Below are 16,935 nucleotides of genomic sequence, written 5' to 3'. Positions count from 1 at the left end.
ATTACAATGAAGATTGCTTATGATTATGAAATGATAACTTTTTCACTGTAAACACAAGTTGGAGCAGAAAAAAATCCTGTCAATGGTAAATGACAGCGAGCACCAACCGACTGAGTTTTTTAAAAATTGTCTAGTAACTAGTAATGGGTAATAAAATTGATTCTATAGCAGATTAAACTGCAATAATATATTCATTACAGGATTATAACAGCTTGGCTGTGTAAAAATTTAATGGATGGATTTGCAAAGCAGGCATTTAATATTCTTCAAAACTAACCCACAAGATGTATAAGTAGTTTCAGTAAAAGAACAAAGAAAATTACAGCACAGGAACAAGTCCTTCAGCCCTCCAAGCCTGCACCGACAATGCTGCCTGACTAAACTAAAACCCCCTACCCTTCTGGGGATCATATCCCTCCATTCCCATCCTACTCATATATTTGTCAAGACGCCCCTTAAAAGTCATTATCGTATCTGCTTCTATTAATTCCTCTGGCAGTGAATTCCAGGCACCCACCACCCTCTGAGTAAAAAATTTGTCTCGTACATCTCCTTTAAATCTTACCCCTCGCATCTTAAACCTATGCCCCCTAGTAATTGACTCTTCAACGCTGGGAAAAAGCTTCTGACTATCCAAAGACTGTAGCAATTCTTAATCTTATTGATAGCTGTTAGCTGATCAAAAACGATAGCCGTCTGGCAATACCTAGACTTGAATTAAAACTGCAGCAAAACAGGATTCCGTTTTTACCTTTTCCATGTAACCTCTGTCTCTCTTCAGGAGTGGATTACTGTGTGCAAACTCTACTTGACCTTCCACAAAATAAGTCAATTTACAGTGGTGTCTGACCCCTTTAAGGAAGCGAAAGGGTCGTATGATCCAGACTGACTAATCGGGAAATGAGCTGGGCTCCACTCCAACTCAAATGGAAGTGTTCCAGCAGACTGTCAGCATCAATCTGCATTGTTCTGTATATAGTTGTTACTGTTAATAAATGTTCTTTCTTTGTTAGTAACTGGTGGAGCCAAGTTGGTACATTCGGTGATGAAGTAAAAAGCTTGCAACAGCCTCAGCACAAAACCTGGTCCAGTCAAAGTCAAGCTTGTGAAGTAAAAAAGAGATGGAAGGATGTCTGATTTTGGAAGAGTGTATCGTTTCAACTCCTCTGCTGAGGTACAGTACCTTGTGTGTTTAAAGTATTTTTCCCAAAGTGAACAGAATTGAGTAGGAGGGCAAGAGGAAGACGATATCAATAAGCACATGTAGGACCCAAATCTATAAGTCTTACATAAAACATTACAGCGCAGAACAGGCCCTTCGGCCCACGATGTTGCGCCCACCAGTTAAAAAACAATGACCCACTAATCTAAACCAATCCCTTTTCGTCCATAAACCTGTCCACGGATCTCTTAAACGCCCCCAAACTAGGCGCATTTACAACTGCAGCAGGCAGGGCATTCCAATCCCTCACCACCCTCTGGGTAAAGAACCTACCCCTGACATCCGTCCTATAACTACCACCCCTTAATTTAAAGCCATGCCCCCTCGTGCTAGCATCTCGGAACACACCTGACACAAGCTCTTTTACAGAAATCACATAGCTGGGCATTCCCATCCCAAACCCTCTGTGATTTAAGTTTAATTCAATGGGGGGAGCACCAGGGGAGGGCCAAGGAAAATGGTGGAAAATTATGACTTTGGGACAACATTAAATGAGATGCTGAGTAATTAACTGGTTTGAAGAGTAAATGATGAGACAATAAAGAGAATTGCTAGCAGAAACCTAGACTGATTTAGAAAAGACACTGGAAGAAGTGTTAGCAATGGAGAGTGTTGAGGACAGCTCCCAGGAACCTCAGACGGCGGAATTTTCTGGCCATGCTTGCCCCAAGGCCGGAACCTCCCGCCCAAGTTCAATGGACATTTGCATGGTCCAATCCCACCTGCCGCAATTTCCGTGATGGGCAGGATGGGAAAGTTTCCCAGAGAGTGCTATTTTGCGCCCTCTGGGAAAATTCCAGAGAGTGCAAACTAACACGTTCCACCAGTTAGGGCCGGAAACTGCAGACAGCAGTGGCACCAAAAGTAAAGACATCAGTTTAAACTGTGAAACAGATACCAAAGCTGGTACAGTTAGGAGTTTCAAGAGCAGGAATCAACCCTCTAGGATCATTACAGAGTGTTGCAGGTGTGGGGTAAACCACTCCCCAGAGATGCAGAATACTTTGTCTTCCACAAAAAGGGCCATTTGAGGCAGATGTAAGCAGACCCTGCCTAGTACCAACAGAGTGGACAGATCAGCACCAGTACATATCGTTTAAGATTTTTTGGTCAGTGATCAGAATTTTTTCAAGTGAATAACATAAAAATGGGCAAGGTTAACTCCTATTGTTATTGGTCAACGGCAGACCATTAAGAATGGAAGTAGATCCGGGAACGTCTAATACTGTAGTAGGGGAGCAGACCTATAGATATCTTCAAGAAGAGGTTCAGCCTACAGTCCGCCCAACTTCCATTAATCATGGAGTCTGGTCAAGGACCAAGCCTTATGGGCCATGACTGGCTCTATGAAATTCAACTCAACTGGTTGGAAACTTGAAGTAATCTGGAGTTTTTCAGGGTGAACTTGGGGAAATTAAAGGCAAAAGGTCAACAAGAATATTAAAGGCAAAAGAACCCAGGAGCCAACCCAAAATGTTGCAGATCTAGTCCTGTGCCCTCTGCTTTGGAGAAAGTAAACACTGAGCTAAAAAGGCTGGAAGAACTTGCTATCATCCAACTGGTTCAGTTGCAGAATGGAAAGCCCCCATATTGCCTGTGGTAAAACCAGATAAAACAGTCTATGGAGATTATAAATCAACTGTAAACCAGGCAGCTAAACTGGACAAATACACTCTCCCTAAAATAGAGGATTTACAGCAAGACTGTCTGAAGGACAATCGTATACCAAATTAGATATGAGTCATACATATCAACAACTGGAGTTGGATGATGCTTCCCAAGACTACTAAAACTCACAAAGGATTATACCAGTATACACGCTTGCCCTTTGGCACCCCATCAGGACATATCATATTTCAAAGAACCATGGAGAGCCTAATGCAGGACATGCCACGTGTATTGTATATTTGGATGATGTACCAATTACTGGTGCAAAGATAAGCACTTGTCCAATCTAGAAAGCTACAGGGAAGGTTTCAGAGTTAGCCAGAAAGGGGAAAAATACACTTTCCAGACAGACAAAGTAGCTTACCTCAGTTACTATGTCAATACCCAAATGTTGCATCATATAGAAAACAAAGTATGGGCAATAAAGGAGGTGCCAGCTCCTAGAAACTCCTCAGAGCTTAAATTATTCCTGCGGTTGTTCCTGCCAAACCTGTCAATGCTATTGTTCCTTTACACATTTTATTGAAGAGACACCAGAGAAGATTTTGGAAAGCACCACAGCGAGAAGTATTTAACAAAGTCAAAGACTACTGACTTCATCATGTCTATTGGTACATTTTGACCCACCTAAGAAGTTAGTGCTAACAAATGATGCTTCCCCATTCAGCACTGGGGCAGTTTGTTGGTCTGAGAGACCTATGACATACTTCTCAAGAACCCTTTCAGAAGCCGAGACCGGTTACTTACAGATAGAAAAAGGGCTATCTGTGGTGTATGGCTTGAGAAGATTCCACCAATAAGTCTGTGGTAGATATTTTACATATGTTATAGACCACAAGCCGCTGTCAGGTCTGTTCAAGGATTTCAGCACTCGGCATTGCTCTTGTCAGCCTATGAATACACATTTGAACACCAGCCAGGGACACAAATAACCAAAACTGATGCCCTTAGCCATCTTCCACTGCCAGAGAGCACACCAACAAGAGATTATGATGGCAATAAACTTCCTAGACACCTTGCCAATCTTGGCACAACAGGTAAAAGTTTGGACCAATAGGAACTCACTGTTATCAAAGTTCAGAAACACAATATTAGTAGGTTGGTAGAATGAGATAATTTCTGAAGATGTACCTGTGTAGAAGCGTAACGTAAATAATCACGCGCTGAAAGATTTTCAGATTGATCCACAGATTCAGCTTCAGCTGCTTCAACTTCTTTCTTTATTGCTAAATATCTGTAAAACATTCAAACAGTTGATTTAAATAAACACATGAAGTACTTGGTTCTCCTTAAAGAGTTAATGCTACATAGTGGCTGCATTCCTTGCTTCGTGTCATTAATAATCAGATTAGGACAGTGAATCACATTGATGTACGAACAGCACTTCAGATGCTTTTACAGTAACATTCATTTTAACTAAAATCCCAGGCAGTTGAGGAACTAGGTGAAACAACATTTAAAATGCAGAACATTTTGATTTGGGAGCAAGGTTGTTCTTCTGATTAGAGGTGCTGCTTGCAGTCAGTGTGAAAGGGTCCCAAACTGCTCAGTTTGTTTTCTCCACTTCCAAGCAAACTTTAAACATCATTCACTCTTACTGGCAAATGTTGCAGTTGTGTGTCAACCACATGTCTGTCACAGGGAGGGTTGCACTTATGGGTTATAGTGATTGTTTTGGATGGTCGCTCTGATCTGTGGACTTTTGGTGTGGTTCCTGGTTACTTGTATGCAAGACCTGATGTCAATGATACAACATCACCTATGTCATGCATCAGCTTATCCCTTTACACTACACGCCTGCCAAGTACACAGTCCACTTTTTAACAATATGAAAATATCGGTCTGAAATTCCACAGAGTGGCTGCTCCATCTCTAGTTGCCTACCTCAAAATCCAGGCAATCCCTTTTTTGGTGGAGGTCATGTGGTCAGTGGGAGCAGGTCAGTTGGTGGGGTGGGGGGAATTGGCTGGAGGTGCAGTTGGCGAGGACTGTGATTAGCAGGTTTCTTATAAGTGTAGGGGTGATCATGTGGAACAATTAAGGGGGGGAAGTGGGGTGGGGGGTTAGGGGAAGTGGGGTGGGGGGTTAGGGGAATGGGTGGAATCTCATTGGGAGTCAGGGGAAAGGGGAAGTCTCATTGGAGATCAGCAGAGTGGGAGGTAAAAAGAGGTGTGAGACAGGTCTGTTGAGGATAGGACTATGCATAGATAGGTGGGAGGAAGGGGTGGAAGTGTCCCATGGAAAGTCAGAGAGGTTATTAGTCATCCCGTTAAGGGGGTCGATTGAGCTCAGTAAGTTAAGAACTCTACTGATATTAAAATGTGAGGGTGTTGCAAAACCCAGAAGAGTAACTTGGAGCACTGGCTCTTGATGGTGTATATTTTCAATTTGGTACAGTGTGAGAAAAGATATACAAATCACAAACGAATATTCCAGTCATTTTGTGATTAACAAAAAAGAATTAACTTAAAAGAAAAACACTCTAATACACGATATTAGTCTGTTCCCACTGTACCACATGAAGTTACCCCTTGGTTCCCAACTACCTATGTTTCTTAACCTTGAGACGCCCCTTTTCCCCAAACAACATGCAATATTACATAACTCCACAAGATAAATCTATCAGATAGATAGCTTGCCTCGGTTATTTGTCCATATTTGGAAAAACTGCCTTCAGTCTCAGTTAAGACATAATCATTTCTATTCAAGTTTTGGATTCTAACCAGTTGCCCTTTTAGCAATAATTTGTTTTCGGGGGAGATGTTTTCTGCAGTTGGGTGTGGCTGTGATAGTAGCCTGTGTGCCTTTGACCTGTTATTGTGCTTTGGAAATATCATTCTTTCCTTTGATGTTCCCATCCTGTGGACTCAGCTTTAACATACGTGCCAATTCCCTTGTCTCTTCATTTTGAAGTCACCTCTTCTACATCCATTGTGCTTGCCTAATTACATAGATAAATACTTGCTTTTCCCAGTCAGCTCGCATATCAAAACATCCCTTCTGACAGCTTCCCCCTCTCATCCCAATTTCAATTTTCCCCAATTTTTAGCAAGAAATCAGATTTTCATCCAGGACACCCATGACTAGGCCTTCATAGAACCCTACAGTGCAGAAAGAGGCCCTTTGAGTATGCACCGAACACAATCCCTACATATCCCATATCCCAACATATTATACCCACTAATCCCTCTAACCTCCACTACCCTGGACACCAAGGGGCAACTTCTTAGCATGGCCAATCAACCTAACCCGCACATTTTTGGATTGTGGGAGGAAACCGGAGTACCCGGAGGAAACCCACGCAGACACGAAGAGAACGTGCAAACTCCACACAGACAGTGACCCGAGCCGAGAATCGAACCCAGGACCATGGAGCTGTGAAGCAGCAGTGCTAACCACTATGCTACGTGTCCCCATGGATTACCTTGTCCTTCAGAACCCCATTTCCAAAAGAACTAGTTCGGCAGTACATGTTGGTAAAAAATAATTGAATTGATTCCCCAAGTTATTGGGATCTTTGGTTAAAACGTGTTTGCTCTATTACTACGTTCCACTGCAAGCTAAAATGGCTCTTGAAGGCTTTGAGAATGACCTCAAAGTGCACAATGAAATCCTCCATCCCTTGCCTCTGGGGAACACTGTTTGCTACTGGATGGATGACATAGAGAATTGACTAGATGCTTTTGCTCTTTTGCACAAGAGGCCCGATTTTGCTCCATATCAAAGGATATGCCATTTCCATAACTGCCACTTTCGGCTTCCCCGTGGGAGCTTGTGACAGTAATACAGGTGGGGTAGGGGCAGGGACTGCTCACTGGGTACAGTCATTGCTACCACTCTCCAGTATGCCTCCTCCTTCCATCGAGTTGTAAGTATGAACAACTACCAAGTTTTGCTTTACCCTCTGGCAGCGGTTCCATCGATGGCACAAATGTATTTTTTACACTGATGCTATTAGAATACCAGATCAGAAACTCCAAGATATAGTATGAAGCCAGACTAGACTGCAACAATTTTCTGTTTTGGCATTAGTGTGAAGATACGAAGTTTCGCTTCAGGCATGATTTTACTGACAAATTAAGGAGTTTTTTTGGTCAAAGCAAACTTTATTTAACAACACAGTCTAACTGTACCAAATTGGTTACTGGAAAGGGTAAACTATCAATCCTCAGTCAGGCTGCAATCGTAGTCTGACACTTGCTTAAAACAGGTTTATTAGTATTACATCTAAACAGGTTAAATATATATGTTACAACTGATCATGATGTGTTCCAACCTCTCCCTCGAGAGAGAGAGTCTAATACATGATTAACTGATGTCAATAATACATCCTCACCTACACCATGTATTCGTGTCCATTCTGTTAGCCCTTACGTTAGTGATTATGGCCACATCCTAATTGCTGCATGACTTTGCCTCAAAAAGATACAAACGTCCTGGGCAATTCCCACGAATATCAGAGCGTAAGAAACTCTGCAAGGACCTGACGTGCATCTTGGGTCGTAAGTATGGTCTCTACCAATCCAGCAACTGGAAGATCTGGGTCATAATATTTTTCCTTTTCAAATACTGATCCAATTGCCTTTCAAAGTCAGGTGGGGCAGAGCATTCCACAATTGGATATTCCTCTGAGTGTAAATCATTCTTCTGATGACCATCCCCACCTAGCCTCACTCCATACATTTTGTTGCTCCAATGATTATCCTCAATCTGTTCCTCTCACTACTGAGTCATTAACTACACACAATATTCAACTGCAATGTAGCCAATCATTTGTACAAAATCAATATGATAAGGACAATTGTACGAAGTAATCATAGAAATATGCATCATCATCATTTCAGGTTGTTTTATGGAATAATAAATTGAAATTATTCTCCTATTAAAGGATACTCATGCAACTTGCGACCATTGCAATAGTAAAACATTCATTAAGAACTTCCATGATAGTATTATTAATTTTCAAAGCCAAAAAAGTGATACCCAAATCTTACCTTTCAGTCCCTAAAGAAGGCTTCAGTATTTTCATCTTTGGATTAATGGTACGCTCATCTTTCGTTTTGGACAAAGAGAAAGATGCAAAACACTTGAGACGATCTACATCTGCTGCTGGAGTTTCTACCATTGGATCCTAATGAACAGAGTCCAAACATATTTAACCTGCGTCTGTGTTGTTTTGATAAAAAACTGTCATACATTTGAATTTGTTTTGCTATACTGATTCACTCAAAATGCTTTTACCTTGAACTGCTACCAATAGATTCCCAGAGTGCAACTCTTCTGAGGAGAGCCAAATGTAAAACTACAAAGACTCACTCAAATTGGCTCCCTGTAAGATCTGCTAAACTCAGATTTTGGCAGCTGGCCTTAGTGAGTCCTAGCAGTTTGCTATTGGACTTCCATGAAAAAATATTGGCAAGTAAATTCAAAGAAACCCAAAAGACGTTTTGTACATATGCAAAGAGAAAGGAGAAAGTAAGACCCAATTATTAGATATCAAAAAAGGAACCAGTGTGTGCAGAAGGCATGGGAATGTTTTTTAATGAATACTTTATGTCCCTCTTCACAAAAGGGGAGGAATGATGAAGACAATAGCCTGGATTTTGCAAGTTTCGTGTTGAAATAGAACTATCAGCATTCATCTGCAGCCCTCCATGACTAACCACAACTGTGGTAATTAGCAGATACTAACATGGAAATCCTGAAGTTGCAAGCCATCATTCAACGCTCCATCCATTATGCATTATGATTCCACACTTCCTACTCAGCCTGACCCAAAGTCTGAGTGTAAATCATTCAACAGTTGGTGTGCCGTCTTCCATTCTCACATTGCTGTTAGAAACCCACTAAAGGTTATATCTTCTTTAATCAGATCTAACTGGGTTTTCAATGGAAGTGAATTGGATTTTCCACCCTCCCTGCCAATGTGATCTCCCAGTCCTGCCAAAGACCATGCCCTATGGTGAGTTCCCTGGCACAGCACTGGGTGAGCAATGTAAATGGCCATTGAATTTGGAGGGACTGGAAGATCCAATATAGGAGACTGGATAATCCCAGCCAAAGTGATCAATAATTATTGCTAAACAATCTAGCCTTGAAAAGATAATTACATACTTGTGGAGTGCTGTTAAATTTTTCCATTATCATTAGTTGTTAGAGCTTTTAAGTAAGAACTGTTTTCAGAATATTTCGACTTTTAAATTCGCTTCAAATTTATGCTCCAATCTTTATTTTTCTCTGTAAAATTTTTAAGAGGCGATTTGATTTTAATAATTTTCATTTCCTAGGTGGTTGTCCATGGGAATTCTTTAATGTGATTGGCTGCTTGGACAGTCAATGCATCAGTGTAATTCTATGCTCAGAATCTACATTAAGAAACATTACAATCCACTGCACTGACAGGAGCTATAGTTCTCACTACAGAAATCGCTCCGCGAGGCTTTCTTGGGCGGCACCGTAGCACAGTGGTTAGCACTGCTGCTTCACAGCTCCAGGAACCTGGGTTCGATTCCCGGCTTGGGTCACTGTCTGTGTGGAGTTTACACATTCTCCTCGTGTCTGCGTGGATTTCCTCCGGGTGCTCCGGTTTCCCCTCACAGTGCAAAGATGTGCAGGTTAGGTTGATTGGCCATGCTTAATTGTCCCTTAGTGTCCTGAGATGCATAGGTTAGAGGGATTAGTGGGTAAATATGCAGGGGTAGGGCCTGGGTGGAATTGTGGTTGGTGCAGACTCAATGGGCCAAATGGCCTCTTTCTGCATTGCAGGGTTTCTATGGTCAGCAGTGAATATCCTTGATTTGCTACTGACTACAAACCGGAATTTTGTGATTAAGAAGGAGTGTGAAATGGGATGCAATAAACAGAGTGAGGCAAAAAATGTCAAGGGTAGTCGAATCTTTGAAATGAAACAAATCGCCAAGCCTGGATTGAATGGATCCCAGGCTGTTATACAGAAGAAAGGGAAGAAATAGTAGTGGTCCTGACCATCATTTTCTAATCTCCTCTGATTAACAGGTGTAGACACAGTAAGAAGGCTCACAACACCAGGCTAAAGTCCAACAGGTTTATTTGGTAGCAAAAGCCACAAGCTTTCAGAGCGCTGCTCCTTTGTCAGGTAAGTGGGAGTTCTGTTCATAAACAGGGCATATAAAGACACAAACTCAATTTACAAAATAATGGTTGGAATGCGAGTCTTTACAGGTAATCAAGTCTTGAAGATACAGACAATGTGAGTGGAGAGAGGCTTAAGCATAGGTTAAAGAGATGTGTATTGTCTCCAGCCAGGACAATAAGCAAGATGTTGCAAGCCCAGGCAAGTCATGGGGGTTACAAATAGCGTGACATGAACCCAAGATCCCGGTTGAGGCCGCCAGAGGACTTCTCAGATTGTAGTGTTGTTTAAAATGGAGGAAGGGATAGACTGGGCACTTGCAAGCCAGTTGCAGGCAAATTATTGAAAAAAATTCTGAGGGACAGTATTTGTCATTTAGAAAAATGTGGATTAATCAAGAGTAGTCAGCATGGACTTGAATCACAGAATAATTACAGCGTGTAAAGAGGCCATTTGTGTCTGCACTGGCTGTCTGAATGAGCAATTCACTTAGTGCCGCTCCCCTACCTTCTCACCATAACCATGCACATTCTTCCTTTTCAGGTGACAGTCTAATTCACTTTTGGAAGCATCGATTGAACCTGCCTCCGTCATACTCATCCATTGCATTCCAGTTCCTAAAAATTTGCTGAGTTAGAAAAGGCTTTTCTCAAATCGCTTTTCCTTCTTTTGCCAATTACTTTAAATCTGTTCTTCATTCTTTCCTAGTGGGAACAGTTTTTACTCTGTCCAGACACCTTATCATTTTGAATATCTTGATCAAGTAAGATAGCACGGTGGCACAATGGTTAGCACTGCTGCCTCACAGAGCCAGTGAGCCACGTTCGATTCCCAGCTTGGGTCGCTGCCTGTGTGGCGTCTGCACGTTCTCCCTGTGTCTGTGTGGGTTTCCTCCGGGTGCTTCAGTTTTCACCCACAGGCCAAAAGACGTGCTGGTTAGGTGCAGTGGCCATGCTAAATTCTCCTTCACTGTACCCGAACAGGCACCAGAGTGTGGCAACTAGGGGATTTTAACAGTAATTTCATTGCAGCGTTAACGTAAGACTGCTTGTAACAATAATAAATAAACTTAAACTTAAAAATCTCTTCTCGGACTTCTTTCTTCCAGAGGAAACAGTTCTAACTTCTGTAACTATCTTCATAACTAAAGTTCCTCATCCCTGGAACTATTTTGAAACTTTACTGCATTCTCACCAATATCTTCACATCCTCACTAAAGTGCAGTGCCCAGGACTAGATGCAATACTCCAGCTTAGATCAAACTAGTATCTTATATAAGCTCAACATATGTTCCTTGCTCTTGTATTCTACTTTTGTTTCTTTTACAGGATCTGGGCATCGCCAGCATTTATTGCCCATTCCTATTTGCCCTTGAGAAGGTGACAGTGAGCTGCTTCCTTGAACCACTGCAGTCCATGTGATGTAGGTACACACTGCTATAATTTCTCAGCAATACGACGGTGAAAGCTGCTTTGGAGACCGATGGCTTCAATGCTGTTTTCCCCACCCACTGCCGCACTCTGCTTAAAAGAGGGTCATTTCTGCCCAATGACTTTTCAATAACCAGGATTCAGTAGTCTTTAACATGAAATTGTGTTGCTTCACTTCTGCTTACGTTCTGGATGTTCATGGTACTTTGTTTGCATTCTGTGGATGGGGTCTTCATCATCATCAGTTTTTATGAAATCCTCCAATCTGTGTGACAATGTTGTATCTTTTCTCATTAAATTGTGTAAAGTTTTGTCTGTATACTTTGCCTCAAATTGCTGCTTCTGTTAGAAATCAGACTTTCTGAATTATTTATATGTATAAATGAACCATTGAAAGATATTTATCAACCATACAGAGAAAAGGTACTTATGAATTGAGCAAGGAAAGTTTTGCATATCAAAATTTCTAGCATATAGAGTTATCACAAGTTTTGGAAAAATAATCTTAAACATCAGAACGTTTGCTTTCATCTTTGTTCTTCCAAAATTTCCATATTGGATAGTATTTAAAAGTTTATTTATTGTTTAGTCACAAGTAGGCTTACATTAACACTGTAATGAAGTTTCTGTGAAAATTCCCCCAGTTACCACACGACGGCACCTGTTCAGGTACACTGAGGGAAAATTTAGCATGGCCAATGAAACTAACCAGCACGTTCTTCGGATTGTGGGAGGAAACTGAAGCATCCAGAGGAAACCCACACACAGACACAAGGAGAATGTGCAAACTCCACACAGACAGTATCAAACCCAGGTCCCTAGCAATGTGAGGCAGCAGTGCTAACCACTGTGCCTCCGAGCCATCGAAAACTTCCAAATTAGATAGCATTTGTTAATGGATCCACAAATGAGAATGAACATTTCCTACCTGGTCAAATAATAGATGGTTATCTGGAATATCATTTGAGATGTCCTTGTAAATCTCTTCAAGCTCTTCCCCCTGGGTCAAGTTAGCATCCAACTGTTTTACTACTTCTACGTCAATCTTTAAGGAAATTACAAGAAATTTGCTTGTTTCATTTAACTCATTTCTTTAACTAGTAAATTGAACTAGTATTAACATGGAGCTTTACATTGACTTTCAAGATTACTGGTTTGTAAAGTCAAAATGTTAGTACATTTCAGATACCATTATGACTGCATGTACAGTTACTCTTGGCTGTAATTATGCCAAATGGCATTTTTTTCTAATAAGAAATTCACAAGTTCAGGTTGTGGATGTGTTACATATATAGTATGAGATGCTGTCCTTTACTCAATGGCAGTGCTCTTGTCTGAATCAGAAAGTTGTGGGTTCAAACCCCACCCTACAGGCTTGAGCACAAAATTTAGGTTAATATATTAGTGCAGTATTGAGAGAACACTGCACTGTCAAAGATATAAGGTGGAATCTTATTATCGTTCACGCCAGCAGGATTTTCCCATCCCGCTTCAGTGAACACAGACTTGGATGCCACCAAATTCTCAGATTTCGCTGCAGTGGGAGCCTGGCATATTTGGCTGGTACAATCGAGCCCACTGCCTTTGGATGAGATGTTAATCACAGATCCCATTTATCCTCTCAGGTGCATGTAAATGATCTAATGGTACTATTCAAAGAGCAGATTATTCTGGTCAATATTTATCCCACAATCAATATCACTAAAACAGATTATCTGGTCCCTAACACATCGATGTTTGTGGGACCTTGCAATGTGCAAACTGCTTGTCACATTCCCTACACATTACTGTACTTCAAACGTGCTTCTTCAGCTGGAAAGCATTTTTGGATGCTCTGAGACATGAAAGTCACTGAATAAAGGCAAGTGTTTCCTTATTTAATGATATGTACTCAATTTAAATTATTGGGCCAGACCTTATTGGGGCAGTATATCTCACAATTTGCACCAGATCTTTCACTGCACACTTCCATGCCAATAGTTTTGTCCTCTATCCTGCTGGAAGTGTGAGTTGGTAATGGCTTGGTGAGGGCAATTAAGCATCTGAAACCTAAATGCCAGATGGGACCAACAATTTAGCTTAACTAATGAGACTTGAGAATTCAAAAGAAATGAGAAAACTACAGTCAAATCCAGTACAGAAAGATGAGTAAAAAGAGGGAAAAAATGGATTAACAGAGAGAAAAATAAAAGGCACAGAGGAAGAGTAAGAAAAAAAGTATAAACCAAAATTTTAGCATCCCCAAAAATCAACTTACACCTGAATGAATGAGATACCACAATTTTAATTATTTTCTTTTTGGGCAGAAAGGTTATCGTTGCATTAACAATTATCACACTGCTGAAAAAAGCTGGCAAACCTTTGTATTCATTAGGATAGATTTAAGATGCAAGAAAAAGGATAGTGACTGGTTAGCAAGTCAGCCCTGACTGGCCCAGTATTGCTATGGTGTATGCGTCAGGGACCCATGGCAATGTCTTACCCACCAATCAACACCCCATTTTTCAAGCAGCATAAATTGTTGTTCCCTTTAAAATTTGGCATTCTTGCTTCTGTCCTAATGAGTGCAAGATGAAAAGCTTCAACAGCGTGTCTCTTTTTAAGTAATTTTCAAGTTCTGTAATACCATGTGGCTAATTATCAGATTATTAAAACAGGACTGATGCTGCCAATTACTAGTCTTAACTCTGTAATACAGTTAATGGGCAATTCAGGTGTAAATCCACTAAGTCTTTAAAATGTCAGGGAGTTCAAGGTGAAATATCATTTGTCCAAACTAAAAGAAAGTCCAACATAACCAACCAGAAGGTTTTGGACATTCACAACACGTATCATTTGTCTTCAACTCTCCTCCTGAACTCTCTGAATGGTCAAAACATTACTACTGAATACGTTGCTAACTCTGTTATTTTTCCAGCAAGATCTGGCCTCTATTTTAATCAACAATAATTTTCTTAAGTGTTCAAATACCTCTCCCGCCACATGATTGTAGATGGCTGGGAATACTTGGAGATAGACTGAGTCCATAATCTTTCTGTCCGATATTCGAACATCTGCTGTTCGTGCTATCAGCCTTTTGGATACCCTGATGTTGAGAGTGGCAGGTTGTGCATGCTCTGTCTTGTCTCGATCAATTATCTTCTTTAACTTTTCTATTTTCTCTTCTTCCTCCAGTTGCTAAAAAAAAAAGCATATCTTCTATACATTTGTTGAGATGCAAATTCATCTAGCTATCCTTGAAATGCATAATAGATTTTCTTTTTCTTTTCTCCATTCTTACTTGTAACCAGGTTGTTTCTTTTAATTCATTTATACTTTAACTGGGGAGTGTATTGCAAATAGATCTTGGGCAAATAAGGATTAATAAACAGTTCTTGTACAACAGAGTCTTCCAAAGTTTCCATGCAGACGAATTTATTGAAGATGACCTCATCAGGAGAATATTGTATAATCTTACTCAGTTTACTTCTCAAGTTTGAAATATAAATTTTGTTAAAGCACTGATGATTTGGACACCTTCCATAAAGTCATGCATGTAATGTGCAATATTAAAAACAACTTTTATTTATTCAACTTTTGTGTTGAATATTATAGGAATAGTTGTTGATGAAGATGATTAAATATTTCACACACCATTAAGTTTCCGTGCTGCGAGGATCATTAAAAGTGTCCAAAGCACTTGGCAAGGCTTGGATTAATGAAGATACAAATATCATTAGCACACTATTTCTTTGTGCTTGTGCACAGGGGACAAGAGTAACCTTTGCATTCGTAAGGATGATAGTGCTGCACAGTGGAACTGGTTTTATCACTATCAGGATCAAACACAGAGCCAGTGTTATAATGCCAGTAAGGTCCTAGAATGGAACCCTGACTCAAAAGACTGTAACTTTACTTTTTTTTAGAAAACATGGATGAACAGTCACAGGACTGCCAATTACTTTTCAATAACAGAAAAAAAAACATGAAAAGTTTAATTATAATGCAATACTCCTTCACCCCATCTATATCTTCACAAATGTTTGCAGATTTTAAGAATAACACAGGTCACAAAATATATCTTATGTTCGCAGTCTATTGATTGACAGGAATTGTGTATTTACTAAGTGTGGTCAGACACAACCCACTCTGAAACGTCTGTGGATTCCCCCTTAAATCCCCCTAAACGATTATTACATTGTGAACCAACTGGCCTCACTGTACTCTGGCTTCCAAACAAATGTTTTCCAAACTCCGTTCTTGAGAAAATATATCTTGGAATCTTCTTCCAAACAATGTGTTCTCTCAGCTTTTTTAAGCAAGGATCCACTTCCAGCATTTCCAAATCTTTGTGCATTCAAGTTTCGACATAATCTCTCAGGTACTCAACCATGCTAATAGAACACTACTTCACAGGTTGCATTAAGGTCACCAACCTAGGACAGTCTCAGGTTTCTGGCTTCTCACTGCCAACTGCATTGGGTTTGCACTTTCTAACTCTGCCTTTAACTTTAGTGAACAGTATCTTGTTCAAATTCCAGTTCTTTTTGTCCTGTTGGCTTCAATCTTCCTGGGATGTCTCTTCTCATTCCCTGGTTTTGAGAACTATATGTTCTTTAGTTTCAGGGATTTGCTTTCTTCCCATTACTCCATCGTTCTGCTTTTCTGTTTCTGCAACTGGCAGAGCTGTAAGAGCTCACTAGCAACTATCTAGCTGCTAAACTTTAACTGCCTTGGGTACATTCAAAACTAAACTCAAAAGGGCTTCCTAACTTAAAGGTGGTCCTTTAAGCAATGGCTAAATCTTTAAGTTCTTGTTTGCTTTTCACGTCTTAAACCATCTGAGCACAATGCCATCAGTCTGAAATGGAACCGAAACCTCCATACATGCAAACACCTAAAGTTGAATCCATCTAAAGTTTTAGCCCTTTCTTACACAGAAACACTAAATTAAACTCACTTGAATCGATACCTTATTTCTATATCCAACAATACAAACACAGCATTAAAACTACCTCTGCTTCCTGATACTAGGTGCAGCCAATGTTAGGGTAGACTGATGCATGAGGACACCAAGGTCTCATTGAATATCCATCTCTTTCAATTTACAGCCATTCAAATAATCCCCGCAGAGACTGATAGCTTTTAAATATATATATATATATTTCCAGTGACTAATTGAAAGGATCAAATGACAAGATTTCAAGTCAAATAAACTAAAAGTAGCATTGTTTAAACACTAGTCAGTGGGCAAGTTACACTCTGAACTATGGAATAGAAATCCTCCATTTAACTTTTAAAGTGATTGCAAATTTACAGCATAGTGATATGTTGTACTGTCCCTAGAGGGACACTTACTTTCCCCAGAACCAGCACAACATTATTCTCAGTTCCCAATCTCTTGCGTCCTTTCTCTTCCTTTCCCAGCTAGTTCATTTCTTATCCCTTAACTGACTTTCACGGTAAGGGTTACAATGGAAATGCCCCCCACTCTAGCCCAAGATAAGTAAACCTTCCAGACTCCT

General features: G+C 40.4%; 1 protein-coding gene across 1 annotated transcript in view; it reads right to left on the bottom strand.

Moving 5' to 3' along the window:
* The window catches only part of ccdc87 (coiled-coil domain containing 87), a 69,052-nt gene that overhangs the window by 24,358 nt on the left and 27,759 nt on the right, over window positions 1–16,935 (bottom strand). The window contains exons 10-13 of the mRNA XM_080207304.1: window positions 14,402–14,608; window positions 12,360–12,476; window positions 7,885–8,021; window positions 4,022–4,124 (exon numbers count right to left, since the gene is read on the bottom strand). Of these exons, the coding sequence (XP_080063430.1) occupies window positions 4,022–4,124; window positions 7,885–8,021; window positions 12,360–12,476; window positions 14,402–14,608 (564 nt within the window). The remainder of the gene's footprint in view (window positions 1–4,021; window positions 4,125–7,884; window positions 8,022–12,359; window positions 12,477–14,401; window positions 14,609–16,935) is intronic.

Source organism: Carcharhinus amblyrhynchos, chromosome 19 (genome assembly GCF_965287045.1).
Source record: "Carcharhinus amblyrhynchos chromosome 19, sCarAmb.v2.hapA, whole genome shotgun sequence".
Lineage (NCBI taxonomy): Eukaryota > Metazoa > Chordata > Chondrichthyes > Carcharhiniformes > Carcharhinidae > Carcharhinus > Carcharhinus amblyrhynchos.
The sequence above is the reverse complement of the archived record's forward strand: the minus strand, read 5'-3'. Positions and strand labels throughout refer to the sequence as shown.